Below are 18,921 nucleotides of genomic sequence, written 5' to 3'. Positions count from 1 at the left end.
TCAGAAACTTGGGACAAGTGCAGGGAAGAGTGAGGGTCAGGACGGCGGGCGTTTTCATGCGGTCAGTCTGTCCCCGGCTCACCTTCTCCGTGTGGTTTCAGGGACTTTGCTCCCTAAGGAGGCTCAGTGCCCTGAGTTCCAGGCAGCTAAGATGGCCTTTCCACTGTGTGTAAAGCTGGGGAGCAGTGAGAGAACAGGCCAGGAAAACAGCTGACTGTGAATTGCTGGACAGAACCTCTGGGGACTTGACATATTTTGAAAATACTATCTGTGCACTGGTTATGTAGTCGTTTTCAGGAACTTTATTGTAATTGCCACTAGACTTCGTGACGATAGAATTTTAAATCCAACCTGGCTAAGCATGACGATACCAAAGGCTAGTCGGGAAGTAAAACGTTCTCATTGGAATCTAGCTGAACTCCTGAGGAACGTTTGAGGCTTATCAAGAAAAAGAAAACACATGTTTTTTAAAAAGCACACCACAGTGTAATACAAGCCAGACAAAGACCTTATGTAATCAAACATCGGTATTCAAGCAGATAACAAAGAAATGTCTAATGGATCCACAGCCTCTCACAAGTTGGTTTTACACCCAGAATGTTCTTGACTGCATATTGAGGATCGTTTTACCTTTCCCCAGCACCCTAAGGCCCGACTTCCATCGCACGGTGGAGGGAGCTGCCAGGGACAGACAACATGGCAGCCAGCGGGAAGACCGGCAAGGCTGCACCAAACCACGTGATCTTCAAGAAAGTCTCCCGGGACAAATCGGTAAGTGGTACAGAAGTGAGCGGCTTGATACAATTTAAAAACAAAAAAATTTTTTAACCTTTATTTATTTTTGAGAGAGACACAGAGAGTGAGCTGGGGAAGGTCAGAGAGGGTGGGAGACACAGAATCAGAAGCAGGCCCCAGGCTCTGAGCTGCCAGCACAGAGCCTGGATGCGGGGCTCAAACCCATGAACTGTGAGATCATGATCAGAGCCAAAGTCGACCGCTTAATGGACTGAACCACCCAGGCGCTCCTTGATGCAATATTTTTTGAAGGAGCTTTTTCAACAATAGACATGGGAATGAGGATACTTGGCTGGCTTAGTAGAGCATGCGGGCATGCAACTCTTGAACTTGTGGTTGTGAGTTCATGCTTCACATTGGGTGTAGAGATTACTTAAAAAAGAAAAAAAAGAAAGAAAACAAAAAAAGAATAGACACAATCACCATCAAAACCCTGTGAGGGGAGGAAGTTCTGTGTGTATTTCCCATCTCTTTCTGAGATGGGTGATCAATGAGATGTGAATGAGTGAGTGAATCGCACAAACACAACTTCTTTTCAGTCTCATCAAGAATTTCATCCTGAGACCTGTAATTTTCTCCTCATCTCTCAGTCCCCATCCCCTCCCCGCAATTTTACTCGGCTGGCCTTGAACCAATGACTTACATGTTTTCAAACACTGTTTTGTCAATTCTAACTCACCTCCCCCTTTGTCATGTCACTGCCTGCTGGGAAGCCCGAAAGCCAGATCAGGGCAGCTCTGTCTTCTGGCCCTACCCCAGCCACCAGACCCTTAGTCTCCACCTGGCCTCAGGGCCGCCGGGTGAAGGAACGTGCCCCAGCTGCCATGTACGGTGGCTGCATGGCCACCAGTATCCTGGCGACTTGTGTACTCAGCAGAGAGGAAGGCCTTTTGGCTCCATCAGGGCCACGTGAGGTGTTCTAGAAGGGAAGCCTGATGCAAGGTCCACCCCACAGCCTCCACGGAGGGGGTCTCTTTGCTCCACCTGATGGCCTCTCAGGGGCCAGTAATCTAGCTCAGCGCTGACCAGTTCAAGCTGCAAGTGTTGTTCTAAAGCTTCTAGCAGCCACATTAAAAAAGAAGCAGATGGAATTGATTTTAGCATGTATTTTATTTAACCCAATATATTAAAAAAACTATCATTTCAAAATGCAAATGATATAAAAATTATTGATGACACTTTACATTCACTTTCTAAGTCTTTTTTAAAAATGGTTACTTATTTTTGAGAGAGAGAGAGACAGAGAGAGAGACAGAGACAGAGACAGAGTGCGAGTGGGGGAGGGGCAGAGAGAGAGGGAGACACAGAATCTGAAGCAGGCTCCAGGCTCCCAGCTGTCGGCACAGAGCCCAACACAGGGCTTGAACCCCACGAACCATGAGATCATGACCTGAGCCAAAGTCAAACGCTTAACTGACTGAGCCACCCAACACCCCATCACTTTCTAAGTCTTAGAAGTCTGGTATGTTATTCCACATTTATAGCACATGTCAGTTTGGAATGGCCATGTTCCAGGGGTCCAGGAGCCCCCTGTAACTAGTCGCTTCTGTATTGGACAGTGTGGATCTAGATCATTCTTCCAGTTGACTTCTGAGATGTTCCCACAGAAGTGGCTGAGAATTTTCCTTTCAAAGGCTCGTCATACAGTTGGATCAGTCCGTTCGTGAGCAGCTTAGACCTGGAGACTGTTTCCGACCCTGAATCTACGTGCGGGACACAGAATCACCATCATCAGCCCAATTAGACATGTAACCAGCACATGCAGTTCTGAAATCAGGTCATCAAGGGACTTCTCAGAGCTCCATTTTCTGTGCTTTGTAAAACTGAACTTTGGATTTTTCCGTTAGGGTTTCTCAAAGTTTAAGCCTCTCCTGGGCCCAGAGGAGACTCTCTGGTCCTCACAGTGCAAGACAAGAGAAACGAGTTTGCTCAGGGCACTCTCTGCCCTTTCTACCCCTGACTGAGGGTCTCCGCTGTGGGTGATAGATAATTTGGGGACTCCTCAACCGTTCGTTTCCCAGACTCTTTCCCAGCTCGTGTCTTCCCGGCACACTGTGGCTTCACTTCTGGCAGAAGAAGACAGAAACCACTTCTGCTGGGCCGGTATCTTTTTCCCACTTTTTAAATTCCTCATACCTAGATGGATAGCCTTTGAACCAAGAAATATAAAATTTTTGTACGTGTGGGAAAATCCATCAAGTAATACCTCACATATTAGGATCATTCCAGTTGCAACTTCTGTAGAGCTCCAGGCATGGGCCCTAAGAGCCCATGGGATTCTCTCCGCTCCGCCCGCTTCTGTGGTTTTCATCCTCCAGCTGGTGGCAAGATGGCGGCCCTAATTCCAGGCGTCTCATCCTCACTTCCTTCCCGAACAAGGAAGAGGCTGTTGCTTCCCGGTGTCTCTTCACACGAGTGGGAACATGTTTTCCCAGTAGCCCTCCAGCAGACTTCTCTCATATCTTATTGGTCAAAACCAGGTCACATGCCCACCCTAAACCAATCCTGAGCCAAATGAATTTTATGGTCATCATGGGATCAGGCCAGCCAAGAATCATCCTCTGGGGCTGGCCTCCTCTTAGTCTGGGCCCCCATGGGGGATGGTGAACCCTGAATGCAATTGGCGACTTTTGTCCAGGGAGAAGGGCACATGGTCTGTTGGTTGAGCAAGTGACACATCATCTGCACTTGTATATTGTTCAGCCTCACTTCTCTACCTGCTCCTGCCCCTGCCCTGCCCTCCCCTTCCAGTTGCAGCAGAACTGGTGCCTTTGCTCCCATCTAAGGTTCATGCTATTTACACCTGCGTCTCATGGTCTGCCTCCTCCTTAAAGTCTTACCATCAGCCTCCCTCTCTACCAGTAGTTTGTCTGAACATAAATAAGGATGGACCTCCTGCATATTTAAAAAACTTTTTTTAATGTTTGTTTTTGAAGGAGAGAGAGAAACAGACAGAGAGTGTGAGCAGGGGAGGGGCAGAGAGAGGGAGACAGAATCTGAAGCAGGCTCCAGGCTCTAAGCTGTCAGCATGGAGCCATATGTGGGGCTCGAATTCACAAACTATGAGATCATGACCTGAGCTGAAGTTGGACGCTTAACCGACTGAGCCACCCAGGCGCCCTGGACCTCATGCATATTAAAGACAACGACCAACAAACTCCCTTTAACCTATCAGCGTTCCGGCTCCCCTTCCTCCAAGCTAAAGCTTGAGAAAGACGAAAATACACTCTCTCCATCTGCTTCCCCCCTCCCCTCTTCTCAGCCTCATCAGCTACCCACCTGGCTTTCCCCTTGTCCATCCATTCTCCACTTTGCTGCCAACGCAGTCTCTCCTATAAAACGGGGTAACTCCTAGCTCATGGGGTAGTTGTGGGCTTTCGGTGGAATAATGTAGGCAGTGCTTAGCTGGGCACCTGGGACATGATAAGAGCTCTCCGTTCTCTTCAGGCATTTGTCCCGCTTGAAATCCTTCAGCAGCTTCAAGGTTGGGACCGTCAGCCTGTGCATCCCCACTTGGTGGCCCTTCACCTGCAGATGAAACCATTGGTTCCAGAAGCATTCTTTTGGTTCTGGGCTTAGTATACACTGATGGTTGTTTGTTTGTTTTGTCCGGAAAGCGTCCTCACACCATCCTTCCCAGCCACCTGACTATGCAGTGCTTCAGGCGTTTTCATCAATAATACAAATAACCTAGAAGGCACGGGGATTCACTCCAGGGTATCTGACATGAGGAGTAGATCTAGGAGACGACTGAATGCCAACAGAAATGACTTCAGGTGTTGGTGGAAATAAAAATAGGAATTTAAGAGGCTTAGGGATGAAAGGGGCGAGGAAGCGTGCACGAACTCCATCATGGGTGCATTTAGCAAGTGCTGATTGAGCCCTGCTGGGCACCACACTGTGGCAGAAACCCTGACGGCTGAGAAACGAAAGCATTCTTATCATCAAGACACTCGCAGCCCTGCGGCTTAGAGCGGAGAGCGCTGATGAACGTGGCCCATGTGCGTCCCTAAAGGGGGCTGGCTGAGACCTTCCCCACCAGAGGCGTGGAAACAGACAGGAAGAGGACCGACACCCTGGTCATTGGTCCCCAGCTCCCCACACCCTCTTCCTTAGAGCATGGGTTCAGCAGCTCCCATACAGAAGCTCATCTGGGAGGACTTCAGGGACTTTGGAACCCCTGCCTCTCTACAAAGCCTCTAACGAGGAGGGGAACCCGTTCATTTAAGAGGCTTGCCTGTGGGAGGAGTCTCATTTGCATAAGGATAACTTCCCAGGGAGTATTATCAGTGAATTCAGCAAGGTGTCCTGGTTGATAGCGACCTGGGCTGGGTGGGAAAAGGCGGGTGAACAGGGACCTGTCCAAAGGGGTGGGGTGGGAAGAATTCCTTGGAGCAGATATATGGGGCTGAGGAAAGAGCACACCTTGCCTGCAATCCGTTGTCTCTGCCCACAGCCAGGCAGCGAGAGCGGGTAGTGGGCGAGCTGCAGGGCCGGCAGCAGCTCTGCTCAAGACTAATCAGCGGGGCGCCTGGGTGGCTCGGCTGGTTAAGAGTCCACTTCAGCTCAGGTCATGATCTCGTGGTTTGTGGGTTCGAGCCCCACATCTGACTTGGTGCTGATGGCTGGGAGCCTGGAGCCTGCTTCCAATTCCTCTCTGCCCTTCCCCCACTCACACTCTGTCTCTCTGTCTCTCAAAAATGAAAAAATGTTAAAAAAATAATAACAGTTATTATTAAAAAACTAATCAAAATGTGTTAGCTGTGGGGCGCCTGGGTGGCACAGTCGATTAGGGGCTGACTTCCGCCCAGGTCATGATCTCATGTTTCATGAGTTTGAGCCCCGCATTGGGCTCTGTGCTAACACCTCAGAGTCTGGAGCCTGCTTCAGATTCTGTGTCTCCCTCTCTCTCCACTCCTCCCTGCTGGTGCTCTTTCTCTCAAAAATAATTAAACGTTAATAAAATGTTTTTAATGTGTCAGCTGTTGTGGTGCCAGGGTTTTGTTTATTTTGTTATTGTTGTTGTGGTGGTGGTGGTTTTTGGTTGTTGCTGATTTTTAACATGAATGCTCAGTGCTTTAGTGTTCTTTGGCCATTTAGAATCCACATCTGTTCTCCCTACAGGTAACCATCTACCTGGGGAAGAGAGACTACATAGACCATGTTGACCAAATAGAGCCTGTGGGTAAGTTGAGTTTGGAGTAAGATTGTAATTTATTTTTAATTTTGTTTTATGTTTTTTTATTTATTTTTGAGAGACAGAGAGAGACAGCACAAGCAGGGGAGGGTCAGAGAGAGAGAGAAAGATACAGAATCTGAAACAGGTTCCAGGCTCTGAGCTAGCTGTCAGCACAGAGCCCGACACGGGGCTCGAACCCACAAACCATGAGATCATGACCTGAGCCGAAGCCGGACGCTTAACCGACGGAGCCACCCAGGCGCCCCTGGAGTAAGATTGTAATTTTAATGCTGGTTTTCCTTGAAGTCATCAGAGAACTGCTAGCTGTGTATTTCTTTCAAATCAGCCTCGCTAATAATCTAATCGTAAGAAGGCAAATTAAAACATGAGCGAGGTGCACTGGTTGATTGGAAACAATTTCAGAGTGTGGGGGAGACAAGGGTCTCATTTCTAGAATATATAAAAAACTCAACACTAAGAAAAACAAAATCCAATTAGAAAATATGCAGAAAAGAGGGGCGCCTAAGTGGCTCAGTCAGTTAAGCATCTGATTCTTGACTTGGGCTCAAGTCATGATCTCACTGTTCGTGATTTTGAGCCCAGACTTGGGCTCTGAGCTGACAGGCAGAACCTGCTTAGGGTTCTCTCTCTCCCTCTCTTTCTGCCTCTCCCCTGCTCTCTCTCTCTCTCTCTCTCTCTCTCACTCTGTCTCAAAAATAAATAAATAAACTTTAGAAAATAGAGTAAAACTGTACATAAAAAAAAATACGCAAAAAACATGAAAAGCAGTTCATCAAAGAAGATAGTATGGCAAATAAGAGCACTGAACAACATTCAACATCATTAGCCATTAGGGAAATGCAAATTAAAGCACAGTGAGCTGAAATATCATTATACACGTGTCAGAATGGCTAGAATAAAAACTGTGGCAATTCCAAATGGTGGTGAGGCTGCTGGGAAACCAACCACTCATACGTTGCTGGGGGGGAGGGATGTAAAGCGGACCAGCTCCTCTGGAAAACAGTTTGGCAGTTTCTTTAAAAATTAAGCATGCACTTACCAGATGACCCAGCAATTGCATTCCTGGGCACTGCGAAAACTCATGTCCACACAAAAACCTGTACACGATTGAGCTGTGTGACAGCTCCAAACTGGAAAGAACCAAAACATCTCTCGATACGTGAAGAAAGTTAAGCAAGCTGAGATACATCCGTGCCATGAAATTCTACTCGGCCATGAGAAAGAATGAGCCACTGCCACCCGCCACAGCTTATGGATCTCCAGGGCATCGTGCTGAGCGGGAAGAGCCCATCTCCAGGGCCATACGCTGTGTGATTTCACTTCTATAACAATCTAGACATGGTCAAGTTATAGAAATGGCAGTTCCCCGGGGGCTGAGGATGGTGGGGGGAGGGGATGACCCGAGAGGGATCGCTCTGTGGTGGGGGGACCCCTCTGTGTCGACTGCAGTGGTGGCTACACAAACCTCCCCAGGAGATAACATGACTTCAGAACTATACACATGCTGTCCCCTGTCCCCGTGTCAGCTTCCTGGCTTCTGTCTTGCAGGACAATTATCTAAGATGTAACCACTGGGAGAAACTGAATGAAGGCTACACAGGGACTCTCTGCTATCTTTGCAACTTCCTGCAACTCTATAATTATTTCAAGTAAAATAGCTATTTTTAAAAAGACTGTAAAAAAAAAACCTGGCATTTTTAGGCACTTGAAGATGAGAATGTCCCTCAACAGAACATTTTCTGGAAGGTCATCTGGCAATATGTCATCAAAAGCCAAATCCGGTTCTACGGTTGATACAAAGACGTGCCTAGTAAAGATGTTCATTGCAATACTCATTATGATGGGGAAAATTGGAAACAACTCAAATGCCCTAACAAGAGGGGGTTAATTAAGTAATTTATGGTTCACAAATTTCAGTGGAGTAATCACAATGGATAGTCATTAAAATGATTAGTGCATAATGTGTGTGTGTGTAAGAATAGATGTTTGCAATGTATAGTTGTGAGAGAAAAGCAGTAAACCAAATAGTGTATATAGTGGGATCTCAGTTTTTTAGTAAAAACATCCATATAAGTGTATACACATCAGGAACCGAAACTCTGTGCCAATATCTTGACAATGGGTATCGCTGAGTGGTGGAAATTTGGGTGACTTTCTAATTTTCCTATAATGAACAGGGATTACTTGTGTAAGTAAAGAACCACAGATAAATATATAAAGAAGGTCTCTGGTCTCTTTCATCTTCTCCACCCTCATTGTTCTCTTCCTTCTCGTGTAGATGGTGTCGTGTTGGTGGATCCTGCGCTTGTGAAGGGAAAGAAAGGTGAGGCAGGCTCCTTAACTCTGGGGACCTGGTCTGGTCTGGTCTTGGCTGGCTCTGGGGGGCAGGGAGGGACCAGGAGAGACCGCTGGCGCTCTCTCACACCCCTCGGGGCCAGGCCCTGTCGCCCACACTCCCTGGCGTAATCTTCATGACCCTGTCCTGTTGTCCCCGTTTCTCAGATGAAGGTAAAGACCCAAGGGAGCCACTTGTTCAGGGTGGCAGGACAGGTGAACATGGGCGGAGCGCGGAGTGCAGGTCTACGGGCCCCGGCAGCTGTGTGCTGGCCCCGTGCCGTGGGGCTCTCCGCCGGGGGGCCAACTCAGGAGGGCCCCTCGCTGGGTTAACCCAATAGGGGGAAATGGAGCCCTGCTGGAAGGCTCATTTTGTTTTAATGCTGACTGTGGTGGTTCTGAACCAAGCATCACAGCGTCCCTGAAGACGGCTGGCAGCTGTGATATTGTGGCAAGTACTTTGGTGCTAATAACAGTTGTGTAAACCAGATGAGGGCAGACCCCAGTTCCCCTTATGATAACGTTGCTGACTCTGTTCCTCTCTGAATGTGCCTTTTTGAGTGGTTGCTACTGGCAACTACACGGAGTCTTTCCCACCCCTGATGGTCCACTGGAGCGCGTCAGATGCAGGCCATCGGCATCTGGGGCTCATGGCAGAAATGCTGTGTCTGCCTTCCTCCTGGGGGTCCTGCTTCTCTCTGGCACCGGGAGGGGCCTGGTTTGAGCCCTGACCACCCACGCCCTTGGCCGGAGAAGGGCGCCTGCTCTGAGGGAAAGCACTGTCCAGAGAGGGAGGCACGGCGCCCGGGCATCTCTGGGCACCTTCTCTTACAGACATTGGATGAGGGACAAGCAGTGATCAGAGGCTCTTCTGAGCTTAGTGGTGAGGATGCAGACAAAGTCCACAACAGTGACTTCTAGGACTTGGGGGCACTGCTCCTGATATGCTTCCTGTTCAAGAACAATGCACTTTGCATGCTTGTCTTTACTCCATGACAGTAAATAGCCCGCCCTCAAAACGTATAGTTTCATATAACCCTTTTGGTCCACTGGAGGCACGGATTATATCTGTTTAACCAATCTGAGGAATGTGAAAGACGCGTTTCTGGGGTCTGGTTTCGTCTGTCCTCTGGGTCCATCACCCCCCGCCCAGCGCCTCCAGCAGGCCTGTGTCCGCTGCAGGTCTGTTTCGCTCCCTCGCGCTGTTTCCCTCTCCATGCAGACATCCTGCCCCGGAAGTCCAACAACCTCGCACCTCCTGAGGTCCCTGGCAGGCGGGTCGAGAGGAGGGGGTGATAGGATGGAGGACACAAGGGAACCTAAAGGCAAAATAGGCGGTTCCTGGAAGGTGCCTCCTGGTCCTTGAACGGACATACCCTTTAGGGTAATTAACACAAGCCCCAAGGAAGGTGCTGGGTCTCCAGAAGCTGCGGGCCAGCCGGGCGCTGTGGTTCTAGAAGCTAACGGGTGGGTGTCGGTGGCTGCAGCACGCTCACTCAGCCAGGCGGAGGCGCCATGCCAGTGGGCCAAGCCCGCCCTCCTCTTGTCTCCCTCCCAGTGTACGTCTCTCTGACCTGCGCCTTCCGATACGGCCAGGAGGACATCGACGTGATCGGCCTGAGCTTCCGGAGGGACCTGTACTTCTCCCAGGTCCAAGTGTTCCCTCCCGTGGGGACCGCGGGGGCCCCCACAAAGCTTCAGGACAGCCTGATGAAGAAGCTGGGGGAGAACACATACCCCTTCCTGCTCACGGTGGGTGTCTCCTCTCCCCTCCCCGCTGCCCGGCTCCTTCCCCCGCAGCACCTTGCAGTGTGAGCAGGAGTAAAGGAGGAGGGGACAGAGCAATGACTTCACATCTGTGGGCCTTTCAAATTGCATCCCTGGAGGAAATTCTAGATTGCATGGGCTGTGATTGTCTTTTTTTAAGTCCTTGAAATAGCCTCTCAGCCTTTGAAGGCACCATTCAACCTACAGTTTACATAGTCCCCTTCATCTGACCACCTAATTACACGGGCCCGTCATTTCCTCCGCTTGCTCATCTATAAAAAGAAAGACGTGCCCCTCAGTTGGCCCAGATGAGTTCTAAACGGGAGGAGGCTCCCTGCAGGATGGGAGAGCTTGCTGGGGTCGGAAGTCGTCTGTAGCCTTGACCGCTGCTCAGTGGGTCACAGCAGATGAATGGCTCCATCTGTCCTGGGGCCCTGTCCCGCCTGGTGAGACCGGGCGACCCATGGTGCCAACCTGCGTGCCTCCGAGGACTTGGGCATGAGCTCAGTACAGCGAAAGCAGCTACTGCCATCCCTCCTAGCGTGTCTATGTGTCTCAAGATTATCTGTTGCTCCAAAGGGGTATGCCTCAGCCTCGAAAGGAAAGGGAAATTCTGACACCTGTTACAGCCCGAACAGACCTTGGAAACCTCTGACTAGGTGAAAGAAGCCAGACACAAAAGGACAGATACTGTAGGATTCCACTTACAGGATAGGCGGGGACTAGTCAGATGACTAGAGACGGAATGTAGAATGGCAGGTGCCAGGGAATGGGGGGAGGAGGAAACAGTGAATTAGTGTTGACCGCGCCCAGGGTTTTAGTTTGGGACAATGGGAATGTTCTGGAGACAGATCGTGGGGATTATTGGAGAACGGTGTAGATGACCGTCATGCCACTAAACCGTACACTTAAAATGTAAGTTTTACATGATGTGTGCTTTACACAACTTATTTTTTTAATCACTTAAAAAAAAAGTTTTATGGTTCTGCGTGTCTTCATGATCTCATACTGGGAGTTTGAAGTAACATAACCTTTTCTGGATAATGTTTATTTATTAATTTATTTGGAAGGTGGGAGGGGCAGAGAGAGAGGGAGACACAGAATCTGAAGCAGGCTCCAGGCTCTGAGCTGTCAGCACAGAGCCCGACGTGGGGCTCGAACTCACAGACTGTGAGATCATGACCTGAGCCAAAGTCGGACGCTCAACCGACTGAGCCCCCCGGGCGCCCCTGAATTGACATAACTTTTTAGAGATAATAAGCCAACATGTACCAAGTACCTTTACAATGTGATTTACACCTGACAGTTGCCTTTCTGGCAGCATCGCCTCTGGACTTATTAGATAAAGAGGTGCTGAGGTGGATGAAGGAGGTTTAGTGCAGCATTGTTTCTCGTGGCAAAGAAAGCAAAGTGCCATCTCGTGAAGCACCTGCCACATGAAACGTGGTGTTAACAAAGCCCCGGAAACGGGAGTGCAGGAGCTCACGGCACCGAAAAGTGGTCACGACGCATTCCGGGTGGGGCTAGGGCAGCGATGGGAGCAAAGCAGAGCACGGGACGTGCACATTGTTGGTCTCATTTCTGTGAAACCCACATATGCACACGTGTTTGTGGGTAAGGGTGCCCCGAGGGCACTTGCAGGTTCCTGTCTATACTGTTATTCCGGGTATCGGGAATTTGGGTGACCATGGTGTTTTGGGTTTGGGTTTTTTTTTTTTTTTGCTTGCTCCTCATTTTCACCTTCTGCTTTTTGTACATTGAGTGCATATTACAGGCAGACGCACCCCGTCTGAACGAAGTGCTTTGTTTCTTCCCGCAGTTTCCTGACTACCTGCCCTGCTCGGTGGCGCTGCAGCCCGCTCCGCAGGACGCGGGGAAGGTTCGCTCAAAAAGAAACGCCATGGATTCGTTCATTTCGTCAAAAGATTTTTTATATATATATATACAGAGAGAGAGAGAGAGAGAGGGGAGGAACAGAGAGAGAGGGAGAGAGAGAATCCCAAGTAGGCTCTGAGCTGCCAGCACAGAGCCCAACATGAGGCTTGATCCCATGAACGGTGAGATCATGACCAGAGCCGAAATCAAGAGCCTGACGCTTAACCGACTGAACCACCCAGACTTCCCTCAAAAGACTTTTAAAAATAGCCATATGTTGTGGAAAATTTCAGATAGACACAAAAGTAGAGAGATGTTATGATGAATCTGGCCACTGCACTGTGAGGGGCTGGGTGGGCCAAGCATGAGCTGCAAAGGGGAGAGAAGCAAAGGGACTGAGTATGGACAAGGAGTGGCTGGGGGCTCTCAGTGGTGGCAGGGGCTGTAAGTGGTGGGCAGGGGCTAAGTGGTGACAGGGGTCTACGCCTTGCAGGAGGGTGGTGAGGACAGGAGGAGAGAGTGAAAGGTGCCAGGACCTGGGGATTACGGGCCCTGAAATCAGAGGTGTCACCAGGGAGCGGGCTGGACAAGTGTGAAGTGAGAACAGAGTGGCAGGGCTGATCCTGGGGCACAGAGGGGCAGTGACAGAGACCACGGTCTGGGCAGGGATTTCGAGTGGGGGGGGTCTGGCCCCACTGGTGGTTTGTGAAATCGGTGAGTGAACCAGAAGCGGCATTGGAGAAAAATTGAATAGAATGAAATCGGATAAAATGGGGAATCTCCCCAAAGCTCAGTGTTACTTCCTGAGCTGTGTCACACACGTATGTCTGTTTCCTGGGCCACGTTATAGACTTTGCTTCTGACCATGGGGGTAGCCCGAAACATCGGAAAGCCACTGGCCCAGGAAAACCCAGATGTGGGCCCACGATGGAGGAAGATGAGGTCACTAAGTCAGAGTGGGGGCACTGTACCAGCCCACGTGCTCTCTTCCCTCCATCCCAGCAGTGTGGCTGCGGGACAGTGGGCATGGACTGGGCCCGCGGAGGCCCGGGAGGGGAGCAGCTGCAAGGCGGGGGGCCTCAGGGCCTCACAGCCGAGGAGAGGCTGCAACTGGCAGGGCAAAGATACCAAGGCGTTTGTCAAATATAAAAAAGAGGGAGATAGAGGCCTGAGCGTTCCGGTGGAGGGAATAGCGTGTGTCCAGCGTGGACCAGACTGAGGGCTTGGCTTGTATAGACAGCGTCTTTAGTAAAGTGGGCGGGGGGAGCGGGAGCGAGGAGGGACCGAGCCAGGTCTGTCGTGCTGCGAATCGGTATCGGGGTGACGGTGGGTAGTGGTGCCGATGTGCCTGTGACCTAGACATCGGACTTGCCGTGGTTCCACAGCTGCAGAACCAACGAGTCTATGGCTCGTGTGCCACCGTCAGCACAGCCGACTTCGTGCCCTTGCTCCCCCTGGGCAGTGGGTGAGGGCAGTGCGGCCCCCGTGCACCCCACGTGTGACAGCATGCAGACAGGAGTGGGCTGGGGTGGCGCCCCACGGGGCTGGGGGCGGAAGGTGGCACGCGTTTGTTCCACCCACGCAACCTTTAAACATCAGGTGACTTCACTCTAAATTCCATCTCCAGCTTCCTGGCACAAGTTGGAAGAGCTGCCGGCCCCGGGCCCCCAGTCCAGCCTGGCCACTGACCGCGCCCCTCCTCCCCGCTCCAGGCCGGGCATGGGTGGCCAGTGTGGGCAGGCGAAGACCTTCTGTTGCCCCAGAGCACCTGAGTCTGCCCCTGGCCCCCCCTAGCCACTGTGACATCAGTAACACACATGCAAGGCCACACCTAGAGGGACAACTAAATGGGAGGGCGCGGACACCATACGTGATCCTCCTGCGGGTTTGGGGACCGCAGTGCACTTCTCGTGCTGATGTCACTCCTCACGTGGCAAATCTCGCATCAGTGGGGCAGCCCCAAAAAAGGACATGGCGGAGACAGAGAAGGTGCCACATAATGTCCCGAGGGCAGTGTGACCCCAGCTCCCAGGAAGGGAGGGGCTCATCCAGGCCTTGTCTCTTCTCTTGCCCCCCTGCAGTGCTGTGGGGTCGACTTTGAGGTCAAAGCATTCGCCAGAGACAGCACAGAGGACCAGGAGGACAAAGTGCCCAGGAAGTAAGAGCACAGCTGTGGGAGAAGGGGCGGTGCCCGGGCCGGGGGGCAAGGAGCTGGGGTGGGCATCCACCCCTTGCTTTGGCTCCGTGAGGAAGAGCTCTCCCCACAGGGCTGCGTGGCCAGGCAGTCAGGAAAGTCTGTCTACACATGGGGCGGGTCAGTGCTGATCATTTGAGGAGTCAGCAGCCTCAAGGGTTCACATAAGCCTCTAAAAGACTCCAGATTCCCACTTTCTTTTTTTTTTTTTTTAAGTTTATTTATTTTGAGAGAGAGAGCACATGAATGAGAGCAGGGGAGGGGGAAAGAGAGAGGGGGAGAATCCCAAGCAGACTCCCAGCTGTCACCGCAGAGCCCGACACGGAGCTTGAGCTCCTGAACTGTGAAATCACAGCTGAGCCCAAGTCTTCACCCGCAGGAGCTCCGTGACTTTACTGATCCGCAAAGTACAGCACGCACCGCTGCAGATGGGCCCCCAGCCCCGAGCGGAGTCCTCCTGGCAGTTCTTCATGTCGGACAAGCCCTTGCACCTCGCAGTCTCCCTCGGCAAAGAGGTGAGCCGCTGGCCGTGCCTGTGTCCCTTGCAGGAGCAGACCCAGGGGACAGGCCCTGACACCCCCCGCCTCCCTGTCTGCTGTGTGTTGTGAGCGATCGTGTTTCCAGGCACAGTTAAAGCACCAGCATTTGTGAGCAATTGGCTTTTTTTCATAATTTGGAGCTCGTAGAGGTGACGCTTAGAATAGGGTCCCACTGGCCACACTCCCCTGCATTGCCAATCCCGACCACCTAGGGAGAGGGTGGCAGTCTCCGCACCCCCCAACCCCAGGCTGTTTTTTTGCCCCTTCTGTCTCCATTGGTGCCCCTTTACCAGCATGGCACCAATGGGTGTAGCTTTGCAAGTTGTTGGCTTCTCCTGGGAAATGTAAGTTTCAACATCACGGGGAAGGGGTGGCTGAATCCCGTGAATGTCATCGCTCAGGTACATCGTGGTGGAAAAAGGTGAAGAACTACTGGCCGAGGCTGTCTCTGGTTCCTCTGGTCGCCAAGAGTTGTGCACACATGTGGGCAAAAGCTCAACATACTGCGTGGTGTGTGTGTGTGTGTGTGTGTGTGTGTGCATGCCCATGTGTGATCATGTGTGCCCGAGTGTGCCCACCTGGACCTAGATCACATGGGGAGCATTGCAGAGGGGCGTTCAGCTGCTGGGCTCCCAGTGATTCCTGATCACTGCCCTCAAACTGCCCCCAAATGGCCTTATAATTCCACTCGGGACCCCTGTGGCTGCCCCTGCCGTGACCCTCAGAGCCTCTGCACTGGGCGCTCCAGGTGGAGCACCCTCGCCCCGCCCCACTTTGGTCACCATAGTTGTCCTTCAGATGATGTTCTGGACCCTGGCTAAAGGAAACATGTCGCTGTCATTTTATCTGAGTTCCACTATCACTGAGTGTGGGAACTCAGTCACTTTTATTCTAGTTAAAGTGTTGAGATAAACCTAGAAAAAGCCATGAGATTAAAGATACCACCACCCTCTGTTCCTCTTGTCTGGCTTATCTGTTGACTTTTACAGATCTATTTCCATGGGGAACCCATTACTGTGACTGTGACCGTGACCAACAACACAGACAAGACAGTGAAGAAGATTAAAGCATTAGGTAGGACCTTCTTCTCAAAATGGGAGGGTAGCATCTTTTAGAACTTCTCAATTTGGTCCTGTTTCCCAAGGGTCTCTCCTCTGGTCAGACAAGGCCTTCCTGGGTCTTGGGAACTGCCTGTGTGTCTCTGTCCTCATGGACAGCAGGAACTTGCTGGAGGCAAGACCTTCAGCATCACCTCATGCAACCGTGTGTCCAGTTCAGGGCTGTGTTTTGTCTTGAAACAATGTCCCCGATGGGCGATCCTCCACCTTACCACGCCATGACTTCCTGGTGGAGCCCCTTGCCAGATCTCGGGGGAAGGCATGGAGTTTTCTCTCCTGGATCAGAATGAAATGTTGCTGGTAGATAACACAGCGTAGTGGGGAAAGCGCTAGATTGACGACCGTAGACCTAACTTGTGGGCTCGTACCGTGCAAGTCCTTTCAGAATCCCAGTTGACGTCCATGGCGCGGGTTCCCCGTCTGCCTTCCTGGATTTCATGAGGCCCGGGGACTGGTCACACTGGAGACGCTTCGTGAATGGGAAAGCCCTGCTGTCTTCTGCTGCTGTTGCAGCACCATGATGTGATGGCCAAGCCTTGCCTCTTGCTACAGACAGGGCGCCTCCTGCCTGCTGCTTGTTCTACACATTTCTTCAGCCCAGAGGGCACCAAAGTGCAGGGGATGGTCTGAGAGCATGGTCTTCTAGGCGCTACGTAAAACATGAGCAGGGAGGGTGACCCCTAGGCTCTCTGCTAACTCAAACCTTCAATGACTAAGAACCAGACTCAGAGTGTGGATTTTCAATGCCAAAAGGGCCCAGTTTCAGGCAAATCGGAATGGTTAGTCACTTGTGTCACATACCACTTTCCTCTTTGCTTGTGGGAGATGAGGAGGTTCAGGAGTTCTGATGAATGCATACTAACGAATTATAGACTTTTCCTAATACGGATAGAAATGCTTCTGGCTTTGTCTCATGTTGGTTTAGTTCATCTGCATTTCGTCTTTGTGGGGCCTGGTGTTATTTAGCATCTTTTGTGTGTAGTGTCCAGTCTAGTGTTCCACAAAGTAGCAGGGTTGAGAAAGTATCATTTGATACTTTATTTTTTAAATTACCTTATTTTTTATTTTTTAACGTTTATTTATTTGGAGAGAGAAAGAGCATGTGCGAGTGGGGGAAGGGCAGAGAGAAGGAGAGAGAGAGAATCTCAAGCAAGCGCTGCACTAACAGTGAAGAGCCCGACGCAGGGCTTGAATTCACAAACAGTGAGATCATGACCTGAGCCGAAGCTGAGTCAGTCAGACTGAGCCACCCAGGCGCCCCATATCATTTGATACTTTGATTTTATATTGTTTCTCTAAGCTTTATGGATTCTAATATCAAAGCCATTGATTATTGAAAGAAGATGTTGAATTTTCTGAAGCAAGATGTTAGTAGCTTTTTAAAAAATTTATTAAGGTTTTTTATTTTATTTTATTTCTTATTTTGAGGGAGAGACAGAATCCCAAGCAGGCTCCCCACTGTTGGCGAAGAGCCTGACATGGAGCTCAATCTCACAAACTATGAGATCATGACCTGAGTCCAAATCAAGAGTCAGACGCTTAGCCACCTGAACCACCCCGGTGCCCCATTAGTAGCTTTTATATGCTGGGCACTGTGCTGAGTGCTTCACGCAAATCGCTTCTTTTAATTCTCAAATTTGGTTTTAACAGTGACTGAAATTTATCTTTTTGATCATCACAACAACCGTGTAAGTTAGATCCAATTATCACCCCATTTTGCTGATGGGGAAACTGAGGCTTAAACGAGCTAAGTAACTCACCCCACAGCCCATAGCTAAGTTGGGATTTCAGCCCAAGTAGTCTGGTTCCAGAGCCTACCTTCCTTTCCACATGCACGGGTCAGTCTTACGCTGCCAGCAGATGGTTTCTAGCTTGGACAACTAGAAGGAGGCACTCATTAAGTAAGATGGTGTTGGGAAAGGGTGGGTCTGGAGAAAGAGCAATTGTTGAGTTCCAGGACCCTTGGAAGGATACCCAGGGGTGTGCCATGGGCTCTGCAGAGAGGGGCCTCCTAGGGGGTGCCATTTTAGGGAGACTGGCTCATAGGTGGGAGCTGCCACAGAGCAGGTGACTGGTGAACAGATTCTGTCCTAGGCACAGAATCCAGAAGCCTCCACCTTAAAGCCGAGCCTGTGGGTCAATGAGCCCAAGAGCCACTGGGGAGGGAAGACCGACCGTGTCCCTCACAGGCCCCGCGCCCATGCGCAGAGGGCCCCACATGAACCGCCTGCCCATCCTTCCTTTGCAGTGGAGCAAGTGGCCAACGTGGTCCTCTACTCAAGTGACTATTACACCAAGCCCGTGGCCGAGGAGGAAACACAGTGAGTAGCGGGCTGGGTTCCTACTTTCGGGGCAGCTCAGGCTTCTTTGTCAAGTTCCCCTTTTGTTCATCCCGGAGAGGGAAGTAGGATGCTCCGCTTCCTTCCTCTTTTCTCCCTTCAGAGGCTGCAAAGAAAGCATCTCAGTCCCATTCTGCGAGATCTCACTTAGAAGGGAAGACGGAAAGGAGACAAACAAAGATCCAAATGTCACAGGGGGAAGAGCTGGAACTTTCTGTTGATCTTTGGAATACGTTGGTAGGAATTTGATACTATCTCTGCACCCCCAGAGCAGATAATCAGCGGATCTGTCAGCTCAGGGTCCTCTGTGTTTTGAACTTCAACTCAATTTTAAAATGTGGTGCCAGTGACAGCTGGGTTCCAACGATGTATCAGTTCTGAGCCCGGCGTTGTGAATCATTTCTCTCCCTTCGTTAGGATCAGAAACAGATGAGAGTCCTGTGATGGCGTCTTCACGCCAGAGTGAGAGGCCTGCCCAGTTTTGCTCCCCGAGTTTCATTCCCACACAGGCCGCTGGGGTGACACGCCCCCCCCCCCGGAGCGTGTCACTGGGGCAGGTCTGTTGCGTCTTTGTCTTGCTGGTGCGTCTTAGCACCGCTGTGTGCGAAAAATATTACCAGAGTTACAGGAAGGGGGCTGGTGAGGAAAAACCAACTGATTCAGCAAGAGAACGTGACGTCAAGTTTAAAAGACAACATTGGAATAAAGTGTTACTTAAAACAGATCTGGCCCCAGGTTTAAATATAGCTCCAGAGGGGAG

General features: G+C 50.8%; 1 protein-coding gene across 1 annotated transcript in view; it reads left to right on the top strand.

Moving 5' to 3' along the window:
* Positions 1-681: 681 nt before the first annotated feature.
* Positions 682-18,921, top strand: part of SAG (S-antigen visual arrestin) — a 29,497-nt gene continuing 11,257 nt past the window's right edge. The window contains exons 1-9 of the mRNA XM_029932890.1: positions 682-771; positions 5,920-5,980; positions 8,274-8,318; positions 9,888-10,081; positions 11,916-11,975; positions 14,053-14,129; positions 14,545-14,680; positions 15,694-15,778; positions 18,071-18,143. Of these exons, the coding sequence (XP_029788750.1) occupies positions 697-771; positions 5,920-5,980; positions 8,274-8,318; positions 9,888-10,081; positions 11,916-11,975; positions 14,053-14,129; positions 14,545-14,680; positions 15,694-15,778; positions 18,071-18,143 (806 nt within the window). The 5' untranslated portion in view covers positions 682-696. The remainder of the gene's footprint in view (positions 772-5,919; positions 5,981-8,273; positions 8,319-9,887; positions 10,082-11,915; positions 11,976-14,052; positions 14,130-14,544; positions 14,681-15,693; positions 15,779-18,070; positions 18,144-18,921) is intronic.

The sequence above is a fragment of the Suricata suricatta genome, chromosome 3 (genome assembly GCF_006229205.1).
Source record: "Suricata suricatta isolate VVHF042 chromosome 3, meerkat_22Aug2017_6uvM2_HiC, whole genome shotgun sequence".
Taxonomy (NCBI): Eukaryota; Metazoa; Chordata; class Mammalia; order Carnivora; family Herpestidae; genus Suricata; species Suricata suricatta.
The sequence above is the reverse complement of the archived record's forward strand: the minus strand, read 5'-3'. Positions and strand labels throughout refer to the sequence as shown.